The sequence below is a fragment of the Neomonachus schauinslandi genome, chromosome 5 (genome assembly GCF_002201575.2).
Source record: "Neomonachus schauinslandi chromosome 5, ASM220157v2, whole genome shotgun sequence".
Lineage (NCBI taxonomy): Eukaryota > Metazoa > Chordata > Mammalia > Carnivora > Phocidae > Neomonachus > Neomonachus schauinslandi.
Genome location: NC_058407.1, coordinates 138,859,579 through 138,877,246, shown reverse-complemented (window position 1 = coordinate 138,877,246; position 17,668 = coordinate 138,859,579). Strand labels below are relative to the sequence as shown.

The following is a 17,668-nucleotide window of genomic DNA, read 5'->3' as shown; positions in this document are numbered from 1 at the left end:
GCTGGGAGCCGCCTGCGCCCGCCACGGCCTGGGTAGGTGGGCCGGCGCCGGCCGGGGCGCCGAGGGGCGCACCTGACAGGGGCCGGGGGCGCGGGGCCCGGCCCGCGGAGAGGGACCCACCGGCGTCGTGACCCCGTAGCGGCGGTTGGGCCGCGCCCCCGCGAGGGGTCCGGCGGTGCCGGGCGGGTGGCCGGCTCCGGGCGCTGGGGGCGGCCGGGAGTGGCCGGGCCGCCGCGGGCTGACGCTGTTTTCTGTCGACACAGGCTTGTAACCCTCGCCGGCGTCCAGGAGCGCCGGTTGGGGTCGAGAAAAGGCCCCGCGGCACTTGAGTCAGACTTTGCGGGGGCTGAAGACAGAGTGGGGTCACTGGTCAGCTGGGGGTTGCTGGCGGATTTGTGCCGGGTAAGGAGACGTGGGCCCCAGGAGCCCCGCGCCCCGCCCGCCCGCGGCCCTCCTGGGGGTCCCCTCCCCGCCCGGGCGGACCCCTCGTGTGTGCGCCCCGGGGCGGCACAGCCGGGCCTAGCGCCCCAGGGACTGCCTTCCCATCTCTTCCTGCGAGCTTCAGCTGACAAGAAAAACCCGGGGTACACGATTCTAAAGTGCAGATAAAGGGCAGGAAGCCAGGCCAGTACTCGGGTTCCAACAAGACTGGGTCCTGGGGGCTGCGGGGCCCTGGCCCTCCCTCTAAAAGGAGAGGCCTTGGGCACCCGGGCTTCCCAGGGCCTGTGCTTCCAGCTGTCAGATTTCCTTTCCCACTGGGAGTTACCGCTTGCTTTGTTGGAATATTTTGACCTTGATTTTGAAATCTGTCTTTATTTCCTGATATCTTATCTGGCTGATGTGGCAATAGGGGCAGTAGGTTAACCCGAGTTTTGGGGAGATGGTTAGCCGCTGGAGAAATGACCACATAGGAGGCGAAGCCGTCCTTGGCCATTTTAGATCTCACTGAGAGCACTCAAGGTTCTGGAGCGGGTAAGGTGTTACCATTACTAAGGAAAGAGCCTGTCCTTTTTCCCATTTGGGGACACTCCTAAGAGTGTTAGGGCTAGGACTTTTTGCTTCCGGAGTCAGGCAGAGAGTGTAAGTGGGACTGTAGGGAATTGGCAAGATTGTGGCCACCTCGTTCAGAAGGGAGCCTAGTGCCAGCCATTGGATGCTGTGCAGAAGGATGGGCCCAGCTCAAGAGAAGCGGAATAAAACATGTCTCAGGACTTGGCCTGGACTACAGGCTGCACCTCTGTGCCCTCTGCTTATACAAAAGGTCACAGTTGCAAACCAGTGAACTGGAAGCATTTCTCAGGCATATAATTTTTGGAAAAGGAATAAGGCTTCTGGTGGTGCCTGCAGAAATAACTAAGTTCCCCAGGTTTTCCGGGAGAACCCTTATAGTACCTAAAGGAGCCTGAGCACAGGATGTAATCATGTTTCCTTCACCTGGGCGGTGTTCCTCTCCCAGACTCGAAGCACAGTCCTGTTTCAGTCCTGCTTTCCTCCCTCCCCAGCCCCCAGTACGCATACTCCGCTCTGTAGTCCTTCCTGGGCTCAGGTAGGGCTGGGGCCTAGGGAAGGTGGAATATCACAGAAACATCATACAGAGATGTTTGTTTTGCTGTGCATGAGGAGAAGGGCCTGGAAAATGCCCAGCTGGTTGTCCAGGGAAAGGGGAATTGGATATCTCTGTGTACTCTTTAAAGCTGCAGTTCAGACAGTTTCTCTGGCCGTGGCAGATAAGGTTGAATTCAGCTTTAGGTGGCCGCTGGAGATGTGGTCTGTCAGTCAGTGGGTCCTGCCTGCTTTCTGGATCCCTTTTGGAAGAGGCCCCCATTCCAGCACCTCCCCCAGTATTTCTTGGCTGTCTTCTGTCATTTTTTGTGGTGTTCATCTCTTTGACATTAAGACAAAGTATTGTTGGGGCCTCTCAGTTTTTAGATTGAATAGGAGTTTCATTGTTGAAAATAGTTTGGCACCTGACTCCTCGGTGGAAGATGCTTTTGGCTTTTGCTCACTCTTGACACATCCTGGCAGGGTCCCTCGGTTCAACTGGATGGCGATTCTGTGTCCTGCACACTTGAATCTGGAACAAGTGGCCACCTGTCCCATGTCTCAGGCCCTGGTGTGTTTTGTGCATGATCCAAATTTTGAGTTCCTGCCTATGAAAGTGAATATTGTTTTCCTCTCTGGCTGGAGGCCTAGGAAGGGTCAGAGGCCCTCGCCCTCCGGGTTCCTCTCTTTGTGGTCTTTCTGGTTCGGGTGTGAACACCGCGGGACTGGCACTGGTCACTTCTGACACTGGTTTGAATCACAGGCACAAACCAGCACTTCTGTCCTCTGAGAGCTCTCGAAAAAGAAAATCAGGATTATAGTCTGAAAGAAGTGATTTCCGTGAATATGCATGTGAAGAATTTTCTGTGTTTTTCTTACGAATGTGGTAAAATGAGGATATTTTCTTCTTTACCGAAGGAACTCAGAAAACCTGACACGGCGAGCCTCACACTTTGCTGCTCGGCGAGTCACTTTCCTGGAATGTTGTGTCCCTGGGACGCGGGGCCTCCCAGGCTGAGGGTTTGTCTTTAAGTCTCAGCCTGGGGCGGCCTCCCTTGGACACTGACCGAAGCTGCGCTTTGTCTTCAGGCCCAGCCCTGCTGGGAGTCCTTCTCCATCACACGGACTTAAGGAAGAGCTTGACTGTGGAACAGGGCACCATGAAGGTTGAGTTACTGCCCGCACTGACCGACAACTACATGTACCTGATCATCGATGATGAGACCAAGGAGGCCGCCGTCGTGGACCCGGTGCAGCCCCAGAAGGTGGGAGGAGGGGCCCCAGCACCACCTTGTCCCCTGCCAGGGCTAATAGCTGCAGTGTCCTTGTAGCTTGGCCGAAGCTACACAGAAATTCACTCATTTGGTTTTTGAAAAACAACTGGTGGCCTGCCACTCTGCCGTCGTGCAGAAGGCCAGTGAGGGGTGGAGGCTGCCAACGGCTTGGGTGGGGAGAGCAATGGGCTTCTGTCTGTAAGGTCCCGGGGTGCCAGGAAGCCCCGGAGGCGGTGACCTCCGCTGGAGGGGCTTGGAGAGGTCATGGCTGGCCCTGAGTTGCCAATTGGGTCAAGAGAGACCTGGAGCGGGGGCAAGTCGGCAGGGTCACGACAGGGCACGGCCCCTCCTGGCCAATCCTGGGTTCTGTTGGGCACCCTGCAGCTCGGCCGGCCAGTGCCAGGAGTGTGACCATGGCCCCCATCTTGCCTCACGTTTGGTTGCAGGTTGTAGAAACGGTGAAAAAGCATGGTGTGAAGCTGACCACGGTGCTCACCACTCACCACCACTGGTAAGCCCTCACCAGCCAGCTGCTTGGGCCTGTCGGCTCCCGGCCGTGTGCACCCCCGTGTGCACACCGGGCTGGTGTCCGTGGGGGTTGGGCACTTGCGGGCTCCCTGGGCCCTCTTACAGGTGGAGGCCTGCGAGATCGGGGTGCTGGAAGCCCTTGTCCCCGCCCAGCGGTGTTCTCTGTGCCGCTGAGGGTTAGCCCCAGTGGGATTCTGAGAAGACGTGTGGGCTCTAGGCTCTGTACTGCTGCCCTGCGCCCTCGGCCCTGGCCCTGGCCTCCATGGGGCGGACCTCCAGCAGCAGATTCTGGGCTTGTATGATGGGAGACTGGCTTTGATGTCAGGGAAGAAACTATTCTAGACCTTAGTGTTTTTAAAAATCAAGCAGCTCTGTTTGGAGAGGTTGTGGTTCTTGAAATTGAAGGTAAGGGATGAAAGAAGCACCTAAGTGTTTGGGTTTTAGGGCTAGAGCTGCTTGTCCAGGACCCTCCTGTGGGGTTTTTGAAATTCTGAGACTTTTCACAGCTTGAAAAAAATACTTGTTTGGCTCTGAATTGTCTTTTCCACGTAAGTGCCTGAAGGCAGCCAGCGACTCTCACTGCACTTCACCTGTGAGGTGCGGTGTCTCCGCGGGGGTGTCCTGAGGACGTGGGTTGGCCAGAGTTTGCTCAATGGTGGCCACTTCTTGGTTGATGTCACTAAGGCACCCAGAGTCTTTGGGGTTTAGCCCCGGGGGCATCAGCTGTTAATTCCTGAATGCAGAGGGGTCGGCCGGCAGCCTTGCCCTTGGCTGCTGTGCCGCTGGGCTTTCTGGGAAAAAACCAGATTGCCTCCCCGCGAGCCTCAGGGTTGGCTTCTCGCTCCCTTGCTAAGCAACCGCTGGGTCAGTTTTCTCAAGTTGTGATGCTCTGGGGTTTTTCATATGCTTATGCTACAATACAAAACCCCAAATTCGGCCCCAGACTGAGCCCCAGGGCGCCGGGGCCTCCCTCCCTGCACTAGAGGAGATGGTGAGGCGGTGGTTGCGCAGGTCAGCGGAACGTGTGGATGCGTGTGTACGCGTTGGCGCTGCCCTGTGTGTAGCAGATGGCGGGGCGGGGCCGGGTGGCCCCTGCTATCTGTGCGCCCTGCTGGGTCGGGGCCCCTCGAAGGGCTCCGTGGATAAGTGTGTAGTGAGGGGCGGGAGCCCTCGCCTTGTCCTGGGAGGTGCAGGGAGCTTGGTGCAGGGCTGTGGCTGGGCTTAGGCTGTGCACGTCCCGGGTGCGTTATGGGCTGGTCGCTGGCCCCTGATCGCCCTCGGGCATTGGTGATCGATTTATGTATGTTTGTTTATTTGTTTAAAGATATAAGTGTTTTCATTTTTATTTTTTAAATTTTAAAGAAGTTTTTATTTTAATTCCAGTTAACATATGGTGTTATACTGGTTGCAGGTGTACAACATAGTGATTCAGCAGTTCTGTCCATTACTCTGTGCTCATCACAAGTGCGCTCCTTAATCCCCATCACCTACATAACCCTTCCCCCCACCGCCTCCCCTCTGGTAACCATCTGTTTCTTCTCAAGAGTCGGCTTCTTGGTTTGTCTCTCTTCTTTTCCCTTTGTTTCTTAAATTCCACGTATTGGTGAAATCATGTGGCGTTTATCTTTCTCTGACATTTCACTTAGTTTCTGTAGCTCCATCCGTGTTATTGCAAATGGCAAGGTTTCATTTTTATAGTTGAATAATATTCCATTGTGTGTGTGTGTGTATGTACACACACATATATATACCACATCTTTGTCCATTCATCAATTGATGGACACTTGGACTGTTTCCATAATTAGTCTCATAGATAATGCTATAAACATCGGGGTGCATGTTTCCCTTTGAATGAGTGTTCTTGCATTCTTTGGGTAAAGACCCAGTACTGCAATTACTGAATCATAGGGTAGTTCTATTTTTGACTTCTTGAGGAACCTCCATACTGTTGTCCAGAGTGGCTGCACCAGTTTGCGTTCCCACCAACCGTGCATGAGGTTTCCTTTTTCTCCACATCCTCATGAACACCTGTTGTTTCTTGTGTTGTTGATTGATGTTAGCCATTCTGACAGGTGTGAGGTGGTATCTCATTGAGGTTTTGATTTGTATTTCCCTGATGCCGAGTGATGTCGAGCATTGTTCATGTGTCTGTTGGCCATTTGGATGTCTTCTTTGGAAAAGTGTCTGTTCATGTCTTCTGCCGATTTTTTAAATTGGATTATTCATTTTTTGGGTGTTGGGTTATATAAGCTTTTTATATATTTTGTATACTAACCCTTTATCAGATATGTCATTTACAAGTATCTTCTCCCATTCTGTAGCCTGCCTTTTAGTTTTGTTGACTGTATCCTTTGCTGTGCAGAAGCCTTTTATCTTGATGAAGTCCCAATAGTTCATTTTTGCTTTTGTTTCCCTACCCCTGGCAACGTGTCTAGTAAGAAGTTGCTATAGCCAAGGTCAAAGAGGTTTCTGCCTGTATTCTCCTCTAGGATTTTTATGGTTTCAGGTTTTACATTTAGGTCTTTCATCCATTTTGAATTTATTTTTGTGTATGGTGTACGAAAGTGGTTCAGTTTCATTCTTTTCATGTGGCTGTCCAGTTTTCCCAATACCGTTTGTTGAAGAGATGGTCTTTTTCCCATGGGACGTTCTTTCCAGCTTTGTCGAAGATTAGTTGACCATAGAGTTGAGGGTCCATGTCTGGGCTCTCTATTCTGTTCCATTGATCTGTGTGTCTGTTTTTGTGCCAGTACCATACTGTCTGGGTGATCACAGCTTTGTAATATAGATTGAAATCCAGAATTGTGATGCCACCAGCTTTGCTTCTGTTTTTCAGGATGGCTTCGGCTATACGGGGTCTTTTGTGGTTCCATAGAAATTTTAGGATTCTTTGTTGTAGCTCTGTGAAAAGTGGGGGTGGTATTTTGATAGGCAATGCATTAAATGTGTAGATTGCTTTGAGTAGTATAGACATTTTCACAATGTTTGTTCTTCTAGTCACTGAGCATGGAATGTCTTTGTTTCTGTCCTCTTCAATTTCTTTCGTAAGTGTTCCATAGTTTTCAGAGTACAGTTCTTTCACCTCTTTGGTTAGGTTTATTCCTAGGTATGTTATATTTTTGGTGCAGTTTAAACAGGATCATTTTCTTAATTTCTCTTTCTGCTGCTTCATTAGCATATAGAAATGCAGCAGATTTCTATGCATTGGTTTTGTATCCTGCAATGTTACCGAATTTGTTTATCAGTTTTAGCGGGTTTTTTGGTGGTCTTTTGAGTGGGGCATTGCCATTTTATTTATCATTAATTTATTTTTAGGGAGGGAGAGAGCAGGGAGGGCAGAGAGAGAATCTTAAGCACGTTCCACCAATCTCACGACCCTGAGATCATGACCTGAGCCGAAATCAAGAGTTGGACGCTTAACCAACTGAGCCCCCCAGGTGCCCTGGACATTGCCTTTTTAGAAGACAGCTTCCACCTGCTCAGGGCAGTGGGTCCTGAACTGGGCCACCTGTGAGAGTCATGCGGGTGGGGGCGCTTTAAAACTCCTGCTCTGCAGGCTGCCCCTAGGCCAACTGCGTCAGGATGTGGGGCAGGGAGTCACGACTTGGTACTCCTTAACAGATCCTCAGGTGACTCTTATGTGCCCAAAGCTTGAGAGCTGGGCCTTAGGGATTATCTAGGTGTTTGGGATTTGGTTTGTTTGTTTCAGAAGCTTCCGCAGCCACAGGGCAGGAGCACAGAAATGCCTCACTTCGGAAAGACATGTCTCAGAATGTTCTTTTCAGTGGAGCCAAATGACAAGCCAGTTTCCTGTGTTGGGAGATGCGTTTCTACCGAGAAGGCAACCAGGAAAGGAGACTTGTGGTAGGGGTTTAAGAGCAAGCAGGCCCAGTCCCATCAGCAGGAGCCCAGGTCTCCTTTCCGACTTCCAGGGACCACGCTGGCGGGAACGAGAAGTTGGTCAAGCTGGAGCCTGGGCTGAAGGTGTGCGGGGGTGATGACCGGATCGGGGCCCTGACTCACAAGGTCACGCACCTCTCCACACTGCAGGTGAGCAGTGAACCAACGGAAGGCACTCCAGCGGGCAGGGGTGTGGTGGGGACACTTGCCCCCACTCCTGGCATTTCCTCCCTGAGCCAGGGACCCGGCGGGTGGAGGGCGGCATGCGGAGGGTGCCTGGCCGCGGGGAGAAGCGGTCAGGCCCGGTTTTGAGACAGTCGGGGAAACTGGAACACAGACAGTGACCCGTCACTGTTCATCTCTTGGATGCAGTGACCCTGTGAGGAAGCGAGAGGGGGTTCCCAGGGGCTTCCACGGGCGCCAGGGGGGGTGGTATGCGCATGCGTGCAGCTCCTGGTGCGCGTGTGCACAGTGCACATGGCAAACGGGGCGGAGGCGGGGGTCTGTTCGTGATCGGTGATCCTTGGGAAGGGCACACCGATGCTCATTTTGAGTTCAGTCTTTTTGTAGGCTTGAACATTTTTGAGGTTAAGGGTGGGGGGAGGGCTGTGGGAGACAGGAAGGAAAACCAAACAGAAGGCCAAGCACCCAAGAAGGAAAACTGTCTTTTCTAAGAAGCAAGACACCTGGTTCAGATTTGGCCTGATTTTGAGGTCTCTTCCTTTGGTTTTGCACGCCAGCCAGCACCAGGTTCCAGGGCGGGCCTTGCCTCTGGGGGCCCCTCGGGGATTGAGTCCCACGGTCACCAGCAAGATGCATGTCCTGCTCAGTGGAGCAGCGGTGACCGAAGTCCTCTCGCCCCTGCCAGGGACGCCCCCGTGGGGCAGTGGCGGGTGCGAGGGGGGAGGGACCTGTGGGGGGCCCCCCAGCGTGTGGGGAGCACGTGCCAGCACCAGCTTTGTTTAAGGTGGGGTCTCTCAACGTCAAGTGCCTGTCCACACCGTGCCACACTTCTGGACACATCTGCTACTTTGTGAGCAAGCCCAGCAGCTCTGAGCCTCCTGCTGTGTTCACAGGTGAGAGAGTTCAGGTGTGCGAGCAGGGGCGAGGGATTCTCTGCAAAGACCCGCTTGACTTAGGGATGTCTCTGAATACTCGGGGCAAGAAGCGGAGCGTTTGCAGCCAGGCCCGCTGCGCCAGGCCCTCAGGTAGAGCCCACGAAGGGCCCCAGCCTCAGGCTGTGTGAGGAGTACTGTCAGGACAGGCCTTTCCAGCAGTTGGGGGCTTCTCCCTTTGGAGAGAAGGTGAGCCGCTGTTGCTGCTGGCTGGGAGCAGCGAGACCAGAATGGCCGGGTGCATCCGCTGCAGCGCAGAGCAGGCCTGTTGGCTGTGCCCAGGCCCCTCTGCCTCCTGACCTTTCTCAGCCAATATCGAGTCTTGCAGAAATTTAAGTCTCAGTCGTGACGTCACTGCAGCGAGGGCCAGTTGGGAAATGCGATGGGGCTCCTGGAGCAGCTCCGCGGTGGGACCGGTGTGCGTGGGGCTCGGTCACCAGCAAATGGGGCTGTGGCTCCTAGTTTCAGCAGAGGTGCTAACAGGTGGAGGGGCCTCTGCGGCCTCGTGAATCCCACAGCACCCCCACACTGAAGCGTGTTTTTAAAGACTACAGTCGTCAGTGTCCCCAGTGCAGTAGCAGCAGGTGCAGGCCCTGAGCCAACTCCGAGTTCACGTCGTGGGACCCCGGGGACCCCGGACTCGCTCCACCTCGGCCCCCGGTGTGTGGGGCAGGGGAACCGGCCCCCGGCGGAACAGCAAGTGCGGAGGCCCTGAGTGGCCATGGGCAGCTGGTGTCGCGCCTGCATCCCTGTCACCGCTGCGCGGGGGAAACCCCCAGATGTCAACCTGCCCAGCTGTCAACCTGCCCAGCTGTGGGGGGAGGCGGGTCCCTGGGGACTGCGCAGACGAGAGAAGCCGTGTCCCCGCTTTGGAAGGTGGGGCTGCCTGCTGTGAGACCCCGCCCTGAGCCCAGGCGCTATGTGGTGTGCCTGTCCTCTGTGGACAGCAACTGGCGGGACGCAGTGTACGGACAAGTCGTGTAGTGTCCTCCATGCTGAGGCTCCAGTGTCTGCCGCCTGGACAGTGAGGACTGGACATGTGGGAACCAGGGTGTCCAGCGAGGCCCTGGCAGCAGGCGTGGGAATAGGGGCTGCTCACCTGGAGGGAGGGCCTGAGCTCGAAGTCTCCTGCACCTGTGTGTGCCCCAGCCTCCTCTGGGGTCTCGTGGACTTCTCGCTGGTTCCCATACTCGACCTACCTGGATAGGTCCTTCAGGGGACAGCCCCAATCCCACCCGCACTAGGTTGTCCTGTTGTCTCCTGGGGGGCCCTGACTCCTGTCTGGGGTGGCCCCATGGTCGTGGGCTGTGGCTTAGGCTCCCTGGGAAGAGGTCTGGCCAGCGCTGATGGAGGAGGACACCCCACCACTGGGGCCTGGAGAACAAATGTGTCCGAGCTCCCGCTGGCCGTGGAGCCCTTCCCAAGGAAGAGACCAGGCAGGGAAGCAGCAGCAGATGGCCGGGTGTCAGGAGGAGGGGATGCCCCTTTGAAGGGCTGAGGCAGGAAGGGGTCTGTGAGGTGGTAGGCCTGTGTGTGAGGACTCAGATGGTGGCTGGTGAGCTCAGGGGGTATCCTACAGGCTGGTGCTGGCCGCAGAGGCTAAGAGGAGACCTAGGGAGGCGGGCCTGGGAGGGCTGCTGGGCCGGTAGGTACAAGGGCTGGTTTGGCGGTCCTGGCGCTAGGGCTGACAAGATGGGGCGGTGAAGAGAGGAGTGGGGTGACCCTAAGGTGTGGGTTTGAGCAGCTGTTTGCGGGGGCTGGTGGTGCCAGTTAGACTTGAGGGGAGAGGTTGGGGGGTAGGAGCCGAGAGCTGGGGGTTAGGGTTTCTTGGTTTGTCTCTGTCCTGCTGGCGGCCTCCCACTGCTCCCTGCCTGTCCTGTTTCTCAGGTGACACCTTGTTCGTGGCTGGCTGTGGGAAGTTCTACGAAGGGACAGCGGATGAGATGCACAAAGCCCTACTTGAGATCCTGGGCCGGCTCCCTCCAGACACAGTAAGTGGCAGCCTGCGAGTGGGGCCCTCACCTCCCTCCCAGGCTGCGGAGAGTGGGGGCGCGGGGGCACTTCATCTGGAAGCGAGGCTTTTCTGTTAATGTATTTTTATTGTTGTTTAACACGCATGCAAGAAGTGTCTGTGTCATGCTTGTCGCTAACGGGACCTACCCCAGAGCCCCGCAAGCCCGTCCTCGAGGGGTCTGAGGGCAGACTGCGGAGACTCCGAGCTCACAGTCTGGTGTTTTCCTCAGAGAGTGTACTGTGGCCACGAGTATACCATCAACAACCTCAAGTTTGCGCGGCACGTAGAGCCCAACAACGCTGCCATCCAGGAGAAGCTGGCCTGGGCCAAGGTGAGCGGGGCACACCGTGGGGTGTGTCTTCGGGGCAGTGACCATGACGGGGCTCCCCAGGAGCCACTCTCGGGGCACCGTCTCCAGTGTGGGCACAAAGTGCTCCTCCCGGCCCGCCTCAACTAGCGAGGAAGCCCCGGCTGTCTTGTTGAGGTCCTTGTCCACCCAGGGGGTCTGGGCTGGGCCTGGGATCCCGCACTTCTAGCAGGTGTCCAGGGGAGGCCGGAGCTGCGGGTCCCTGACCTGTTCTCCATGTGCTGGGCCACGTGGTAGGCAGGATCGTGAGTTAGCAGCAGCTCAGCCTCCGTGTCTGGAGCCAGCAGTGGGAGTCGCCCCAGAGGCTGCTTGTCTGAAAGGCATTTATTTCTGTGATGACCCCAGGGCTCGGAGGTTTGGTTGCAGGGTTGGCTTCTTGTCCCAGACGCATCCTTGGTGCTGCTGCGGGTGGCTGGGCTAAGGGACGTGCTCCTGGATGTGGGGGTCTGTCTTCCTGCCCCTCTCAGTCCCCAAGAGAGGGTGTCAGAAAGACACACCCGGGAGTCCTCTCGTGTGGGGCCTTCTGCTCTGTTCAGTGACGACTTTTGTTTTTTAATCACCTGGTTTTTTCCGAGCATCTTTATCAATTTGGAGCATGGGCTTACAGAATCATACTTGTTAGAATACACCACCTGTGTCAGTTGACGAACATTCCTCCTTTTTTTGCAGTGCACATAGAGGAGAGTTTTTCATGACAGCACAGGACTCACCCTGTATGTTTGCTCTATGTATTGTTTTGTGGTTGTTTCATTTAATAGCGAGTCCTAGTGCCCTGTCCATAGCAATCTATACACACGGAACGGATTCTTTTCAGAGTTACTCGCTTTTAAAAAAAACTCTTTATTGAGGATCATTTTCATTCAATCAGACGTACCTGTTTTGAGTGAGCAGTACGCAGTTTGATGAATTCTGACAGCATGTGCCCGTGTGACCCCAGGGCGTCCCCTGCCGCTCCACACCCGTCCCCCCAACTACGGATGTGCTGTGACGTAGGCCACCCTGTTCTGCAGTCTCCCGCAAACAGAGCCCTAGAACACAAGTTGCATCTGGCTCTTCGGCTCAGCATTAACTGTTGAGTTTCCTTGATGCTCTTTATTTCGGAGCAGCATCTGGTGTGAATGTGCTGTGCTGTCTGCAGACGGCCGGGCTCGTGGGCGGCCCCCAGCTGTTTGCTGTCGGGGTAGCGGCTGCGACCCTCTGCGTGCACATCTTGGCGTGGACATGGGTTTTCGCTGCTCACGGGTGCAGACCCCGGGGGTAGGTCCGGTTCGTGTAGGTTTCACTTGTAAGAAGCTACCAGACGGCCTTCCCTCTAGGAACGCTCCACGCGCAGTGTTGATGTTTTAAATGTGAGCGGTTCTGCGAGATGTGTGCTGGTGTCTCCTTGTGGTTTTAAAATTTCCATTTCTCTGATGGCTAATGAAACGGAGCGTCTCTCATGGGCTCACTGGCCTCTTACAGGTCTTCTTTTACAAAGCGTATGTTCAAATCTTCTGTCCATTTAAAAATGCGGTTGTCTTCTTAGTTGCAGGAATTCCTTATATATTCCGCAAACAAGTCTTTGTCAGAAATGTATATCAAATATTTTCTCTCACTTTTTATGGCTTGCCTTTTTTTCTTTCTTTAACGGTGTCTTCTCAAGAATACAAGTTTATATTTTGGTGAAGATCAGTTTATTTTCTTCTACACTTTGTGTGTCCTAAGAAATCTTTGCACACCCCTTGTCACAGACTCTGCTGTGTTTTCTCCTGAAAGTTTATGGTCTTAGCTTTTATGTGTATACAGATTTAATGTAGGTTCGTGATCCTTTTCAAATTGTGTATGGTCTAAGGTTAAGAGTAGAAGGGCCTTTTTTTTTTTTTTTTGCATATTCACATCCAACACCATTTGTTGGAAACAGTTTTTTCCTCGTTGGACTACCCTGGCATCTTTGCTAAATAAAACGGACAGTGTAGGCATGAGTCACTTCTGGACGCTCCCCTCTGTGCCACTGATCTATAGGACTTCTCCACCGGTAGCACACAGTCTTGATTACTGTAGCTGGTGGTAAGTCTAGGAGTCAGGTTGTATACATCCCCTAACTGTAGACTTTCTTAAAATTGGTTTTGGCTCTTCTAAGTGCTTTGCATTTCCATATAAATTTTAGGATTATCTTGTTAAATTTTTTTTTTTTAAAGATTTTATTTATTTATTTGAGAGAGAGCGAATGAGAGACACAGAGCACGAGAGGGAAGAGGGCAGGGGGAGAAGCAGACCCCCTGCTGAGCAGGGAGCCCGATGTGGGACTCGATCCCGGGACTCCAGGATCATGACCTGAGCCGAAGGCAGTCGCTTAACCAACTGAGCCACCCAGGCACCCAATATCTTGTTAATTTTTACCAAAAAAGTCAGCTTTGGATTGGGACTGTTGTAACAAAAGATTTAGAGAGAACTGAGGTCTTAAAAATCCTGAGTTTTTCCATGAATATGCTATAGCTTTCCATTTATTGAGGTCATTAGTTTTTCTCAGCAATATTTTATAATTATCATTGTTATAGAAATTGAATATATTGTTAAATATATCCCTAAGAACTTCATGTTTTTGGATTTTATTGGAGATGATTATTTGCTGAAGTCTTTAGAAATACAAGTGATTTTTGCATTTTGATCTTATATCCTTATGACCTTGCTCAGCTCCCTCATTCTAGCATCTTTTCCAAAGATTCCTTAGCACACAATCACGTCATCAACAAATAGAGACGATTTTATTCTTTCTTTTGCAATCTATGTGCCTTTTTACTTGTTTTGCCCCATTGCATTGGCTACCATCTCCAGGACAGTGTTCACTAGAAGTGCAGAGAGTGGGCATCTTTGCCTCATTCCCAATCTTAGGGGGAAGGCATTTAGCCTTTAACCATTAGGTATGATATTAGCTGTGGGTTTTATGTAAATCTTCTTTCTTAGGTTGGAGTTCACTTATATTCCTGGTTTTCGAGAGTTTTTATCATCAGTGGGTGTTGAATTTTGTGAATTGTTTTTTTTCTTCATCTGTTACGTAATGATGTTTTTCCTCCTTTACTCAATTAATATGGTGGGGTACATCAATTGGTTTCAAATGTTAAACCAACTGTGCTTTCTAGATAAACCTTAGTCATGCTGTATTATGTTGCTGTAGTCTCTTTTGTGTTCATAAGAGATACTGGTCTCCAGTTTTATTATTTTTTTTTTTAAGATTTTTATTTATTTATTTGACAAAGAGACACAGCGAGAGAGGGAACACAAGCAGGGGGAGTGGGAGAGGGAGAAGCAGGCTTCCCGCGGAGCAGGGAGCCTGGTGCGGGGCTCTATCCCAGGATCCTGGGACCATGACCTGAGCCGAAGGCAGACGCTTAATGACCGAGCCACCCAGGCGCCCCTCCAATTTTATTTTCTTGTAATGTCTTTGGTCTTAGTATCAGGGTGATGCTGGCCTCATAAAATGAATAGAAAGTATTTACTCCTCTTTTGTAAGAGTTTTTCTGTGCTATTTTTTATTCCTTTAATGTTAGAAATCACCAATGAAGTCACCTGGATGTTGAATGTTTTTTTGTGGAAAAATCTTGTTGATACAAATTAATGTCTTTATGTAGAGCTGTTAGATTTTTACATCTTCTTGAGTCAATTTTGTTAGCAACTTGTGTCTTTCAAGGAATTTGCCCATTTTACCAAGGTTTTCAAATTTATTGACATAATTTTCATAGTGTTTTAAAATATCAACTTTGCTGTGGTTTAGTTCATATGTAATGAACCACATTAAAGTGAACGACTGGGGCGCCTGGGTGGCTCAGTTGGTTAAGCGACTGCCTTCGGCTCAGGTCATGATCCTGGAGTCCCGGGATCGAGTCCCGCATTGGGCTCCCTGCTCGGCAGGGAGTCTGCTTCTCCCTCTGACCCTCCTCCCTCTCATGCTCTCTGTCTCTCATTCTGTCTCAAATAAATAAATAAAATCTTTAAAAAAAAAATAAAGTGAACGACTGAGTGGATTTTGACATACACCCCCCCCCCATGAAATCACTGCCCTTACAATTAAGGTACAGAATATTCCCATCATGCCTCATTCTCTCTGCAGTGGCTCCAACCACTGAGGTGTTGTGCCATTGGACCTTAGTTTGATTTTTTAGAATTTCAGAGAAATGGAGAATACATTATGTACTCTTTTATCTTCACTCAGCAGAATGATTTTGAGATTCATGTTGCTGCATGTATCAGTATAATGAATAGTATTCCATTGGTTGGACCACGTTTGTTTATCCATTCACTTGTAGACATTTGTGTTTCCAGTTATTGGCTGCTGTGAACATTTGTGCACAAGTCTCTGTGTGGCATGCCTTTTAATTTCTCGTGAGTTGGGGCGCCTGGGTGGCTCAGTCAGTTAAGCGGCTGCCTTCAGCTCAGGTCATGATCCCAGGGTCCTGGGATCGAGCCCCGCGTCAGGCTCCCTGCTCAGTGGAGAGTCTGCTTCTCCCTCTCTCTCTGCCTACTTGTGCTCTCTGTCAAATAAATAAATAAAATCTTTACTCACGAGAAATTATTATTTTTTTTTAAACACCTAGGAATGAAATGGCTGGGTAGTGTCAGGTACATGGTTGACTTGTGAAAAAACTGCCAGTTGTTTTCCTAAGTGGCTGTTATTTTACATTCCTACCAGCAAAGTGTAGACTTTCAGTTGTCCTACATCCTCACCAATACTTGGCATTGTCATTTTTGATTTTAGTCATTTTAATGGGTATGTAGTGAGGTTACATTGTGGTTTTAATTTGTATTTCCCTAGCGTCTGTTAATGTTGAGCATCTTTTTATATGCTCATTGGCCATTTTGTGAAGTGTTTGTTCACATCTTTTGCCATTTAAAAAATTGGATTGTCTTAATTTTGGTAAGAGGATTTTCTTTTTTTTTGGTAAGTTTGTCAGATAGTTTCTCCCATTCTGTGGCTTGCTTTTTATTTTTCAACAATGTTTTTTGAAGAGTAAGCATTTTTAATTTTGATAAAGTCCAGCATGTTAATTTTTTTTATGGTTCATACTTCTTGTCTCTTATCTAAGAACTACTTTTCCCAAGGTCAAAATTTTTCTTTGCTTCCTCTTTTAAGTTTTATAATTTAGCTTTTACTTTTATTTTTTTTAAATATAATTTTTAATTCTTCCTTTTTTTCTTTTTTTTAAAGATTTTATCCATCTATTTGAGAGAGAGAGACAGAGATAGTGACAGAGAGCATGAGTGGGGAGGAGAGGGAGAAGCAGGCTCCTCAACGAGCAGGGAGCCTGACGCGGGGCTCGATCCCAGGACTCCGAGACCATGACCCGAGCCGAAGTCAGAGGCCTAGCCAACTGAGCCACCCAGGCGCCCCGGCTTTTACTTTTAGAGCAGTTGGTCCCCACCCCCATCTGTTGGATATGCAGTGATATCACCTCTTTCTGATGTTGGCGATTTGTGTTCCTTCATCATTCTTAACAATTTTGTTCATCTTTTCAAAGAACAATTTTTGCCTTAATTTCCCTTGTTTTTCCATTTGCCAATGTGCCTGCCAAAGGGCTCTTCTGGGTCTTTCTCCTTGGGAGCCCGTGAAGGGGAGGCCCTGCCCAAACACCCTGTGATGAGAGCTCCCCACCTTCGAGAGGGGTGGTCATCCCAGGGCAGGGACCCGGGGCACTTGGGTGTTTTCTTTTTTTCTGTGTGGTCTGTATTTTTGGTTATTCTATACTGTAAAACACAAACTTCATATTAATGAAAAGAAAGTTTGGTATCCCCTCCATCTCCAAGACAGCAAGGGGAGGAGGGACAGGTTGTTGTTGGTGGCTGGGACACTTGGGTCTCCATGGCAGGAAGGAGCCTGTCCTCACACTGACCCAACTCTGTTCACTTTGCCTTCTGAGTTGGACGATGTTTGAAGATCATTAGAAGGTACTTAGAAATGTTACCTTTAGAAGTTTCTGTATCAAAGTGACCTCTGTCCTCTGCAGGAGAAGTACAGTATTGGGGAGCCCACGGTGCCATCCACCATCGCGGAGGAGTTCACCTACAACCCGTTCATGAGAGTGAGGTGAGGGGGCACTCCAGGGATGTCTGCACCTCTGCCTCACTCAGCCCAACAGTGTCCACTCCCCAGCCCCCCTGCAGACCCCAAATGCTGGAGGCTGCCCTGAACTCTTTATCAAGCACTGCATAGCCTAGGATGCAGGTATCTCTTCTCAGAATGGGGGGATGCTTTCCTTGTACCCTGGCAAGGGTTTGGGGTCCTTTCTGACCCTGGAGGGTCTCGGGGAGCTTCCACCTGGGCTCTGACCGATGCCAGCGCAGAGTTGGTGTTCCCACTCTCTGGGTTGCCGGCAGGATGGCTTGGCCAGCATGTCTTCCAGTTAGGAACACGCAAGCTGGCCGCTGGCTGTAGCATTTCATTTTTTAAGACTGTCCCAGCTTCTGCTGGCTCTTTTTGTCCCCGGCGCCCTGGTAGAGGCAGTGGGCTGGGTGAGCATGGTGTGAAGCCTGGCGTTTGGCTTCCGCAGGGAGAAGACTGTACAGCAGCATGCTGGCGAGACTGACCCCGTGACCACCATGAGGGCCATCCGCAAAGAGAAGGACCATTTCAAGGTGCCCCGGGACTGAGGCGGCTGTGGGGCCTGGGGTGCCCGTGGCCGCCACCACTCTCAAGCACATTTGGGTATTCAGATGTTTTAGATAAATTTCCTGCCAGGAGTGCAGGAAATCCAGTCTTGGTTTAATTTTAAATTAATCTCAAAGCCCTCTGCCCGTGTTATCAGATGTTCTAATGCATATTTATAAGAGAAGTTGAAAGTGTATTCCTGGATGCTCAGCTTGCAGACTGTGTGTTCTGTCCGGCCTCCGGTGCGCGTGGGAGGACCCAGTGGGGACAGACGAGGCTCAGGGTGCAGCCAGACCGAGGGCACAATGG

At 51.4% G+C, this 17,668-nt stretch overlaps 1 protein-coding gene across 2 annotated transcripts; it reads left to right on the top strand.

Annotated features, from left to right (window-relative positions):
* The first annotated feature begins 6 nt into the window (after window positions 1-6).
* On the top strand, window positions 7-17,557 carry HAGH (hydroxyacylglutathione hydrolase). 2 transcript variants are annotated; one of them, XM_021698194.2, is made up of 10 exons: window positions 11-32; window positions 264-402; window positions 2,632-2,807; window positions 3,263-3,327; window positions 7,277-7,394; window positions 8,212-8,320; window positions 10,247-10,350; window positions 10,603-10,704; window positions 16,719-16,798; window positions 17,262-17,557. In XM_021698194.2, the coding sequence occupies exons 3-10, from the start codon at window positions 2,703-2,705 to the stop codon at window positions 17,359-17,361; spliced, it is 783 nt and encodes a 260-aa protein (XP_021553869.1). In that variant the 5' UTR covers window positions 11-32; window positions 264-402; window positions 2,632-2,702; the 3' UTR covers window positions 17,362-17,557. The 2 variants fall into 2 exon arrangements, with proteins under 2 accessions (XP_021553871.1, XP_021553869.1); XM_021698196.2 differs by lacking the exon at window positions 264-402 and having other exon boundaries at window positions 7-32.
* Window positions 17,558-17,668: the final 111 nt, after the last annotated feature.

Excerpts from the sequence above, each read along its gene's own strand:
- HAGH (XM_021698196.2), top strand. The coding sequence starts at position 2,703 with ATGAAGGTTGAGTTACTGCCCGCACTGACCGACAACTACATGTACCTG. Across the intron at positions 10,705-16,718 it reads AGAAGCTGGCCTGGGCCAAG|GAGAAGTACAGTATTGGGGA; the intron begins GTGAGCGGGGCA and ends TGTCCTCTGCAG. Across the intron at positions 16,799-17,261 it reads AACCCGTTCATGAGAGTGAG|GGAGAAGACTGTACAGCAGC; the intron begins GTGAGGGGGCAC and ends TGGCTTCCGCAG.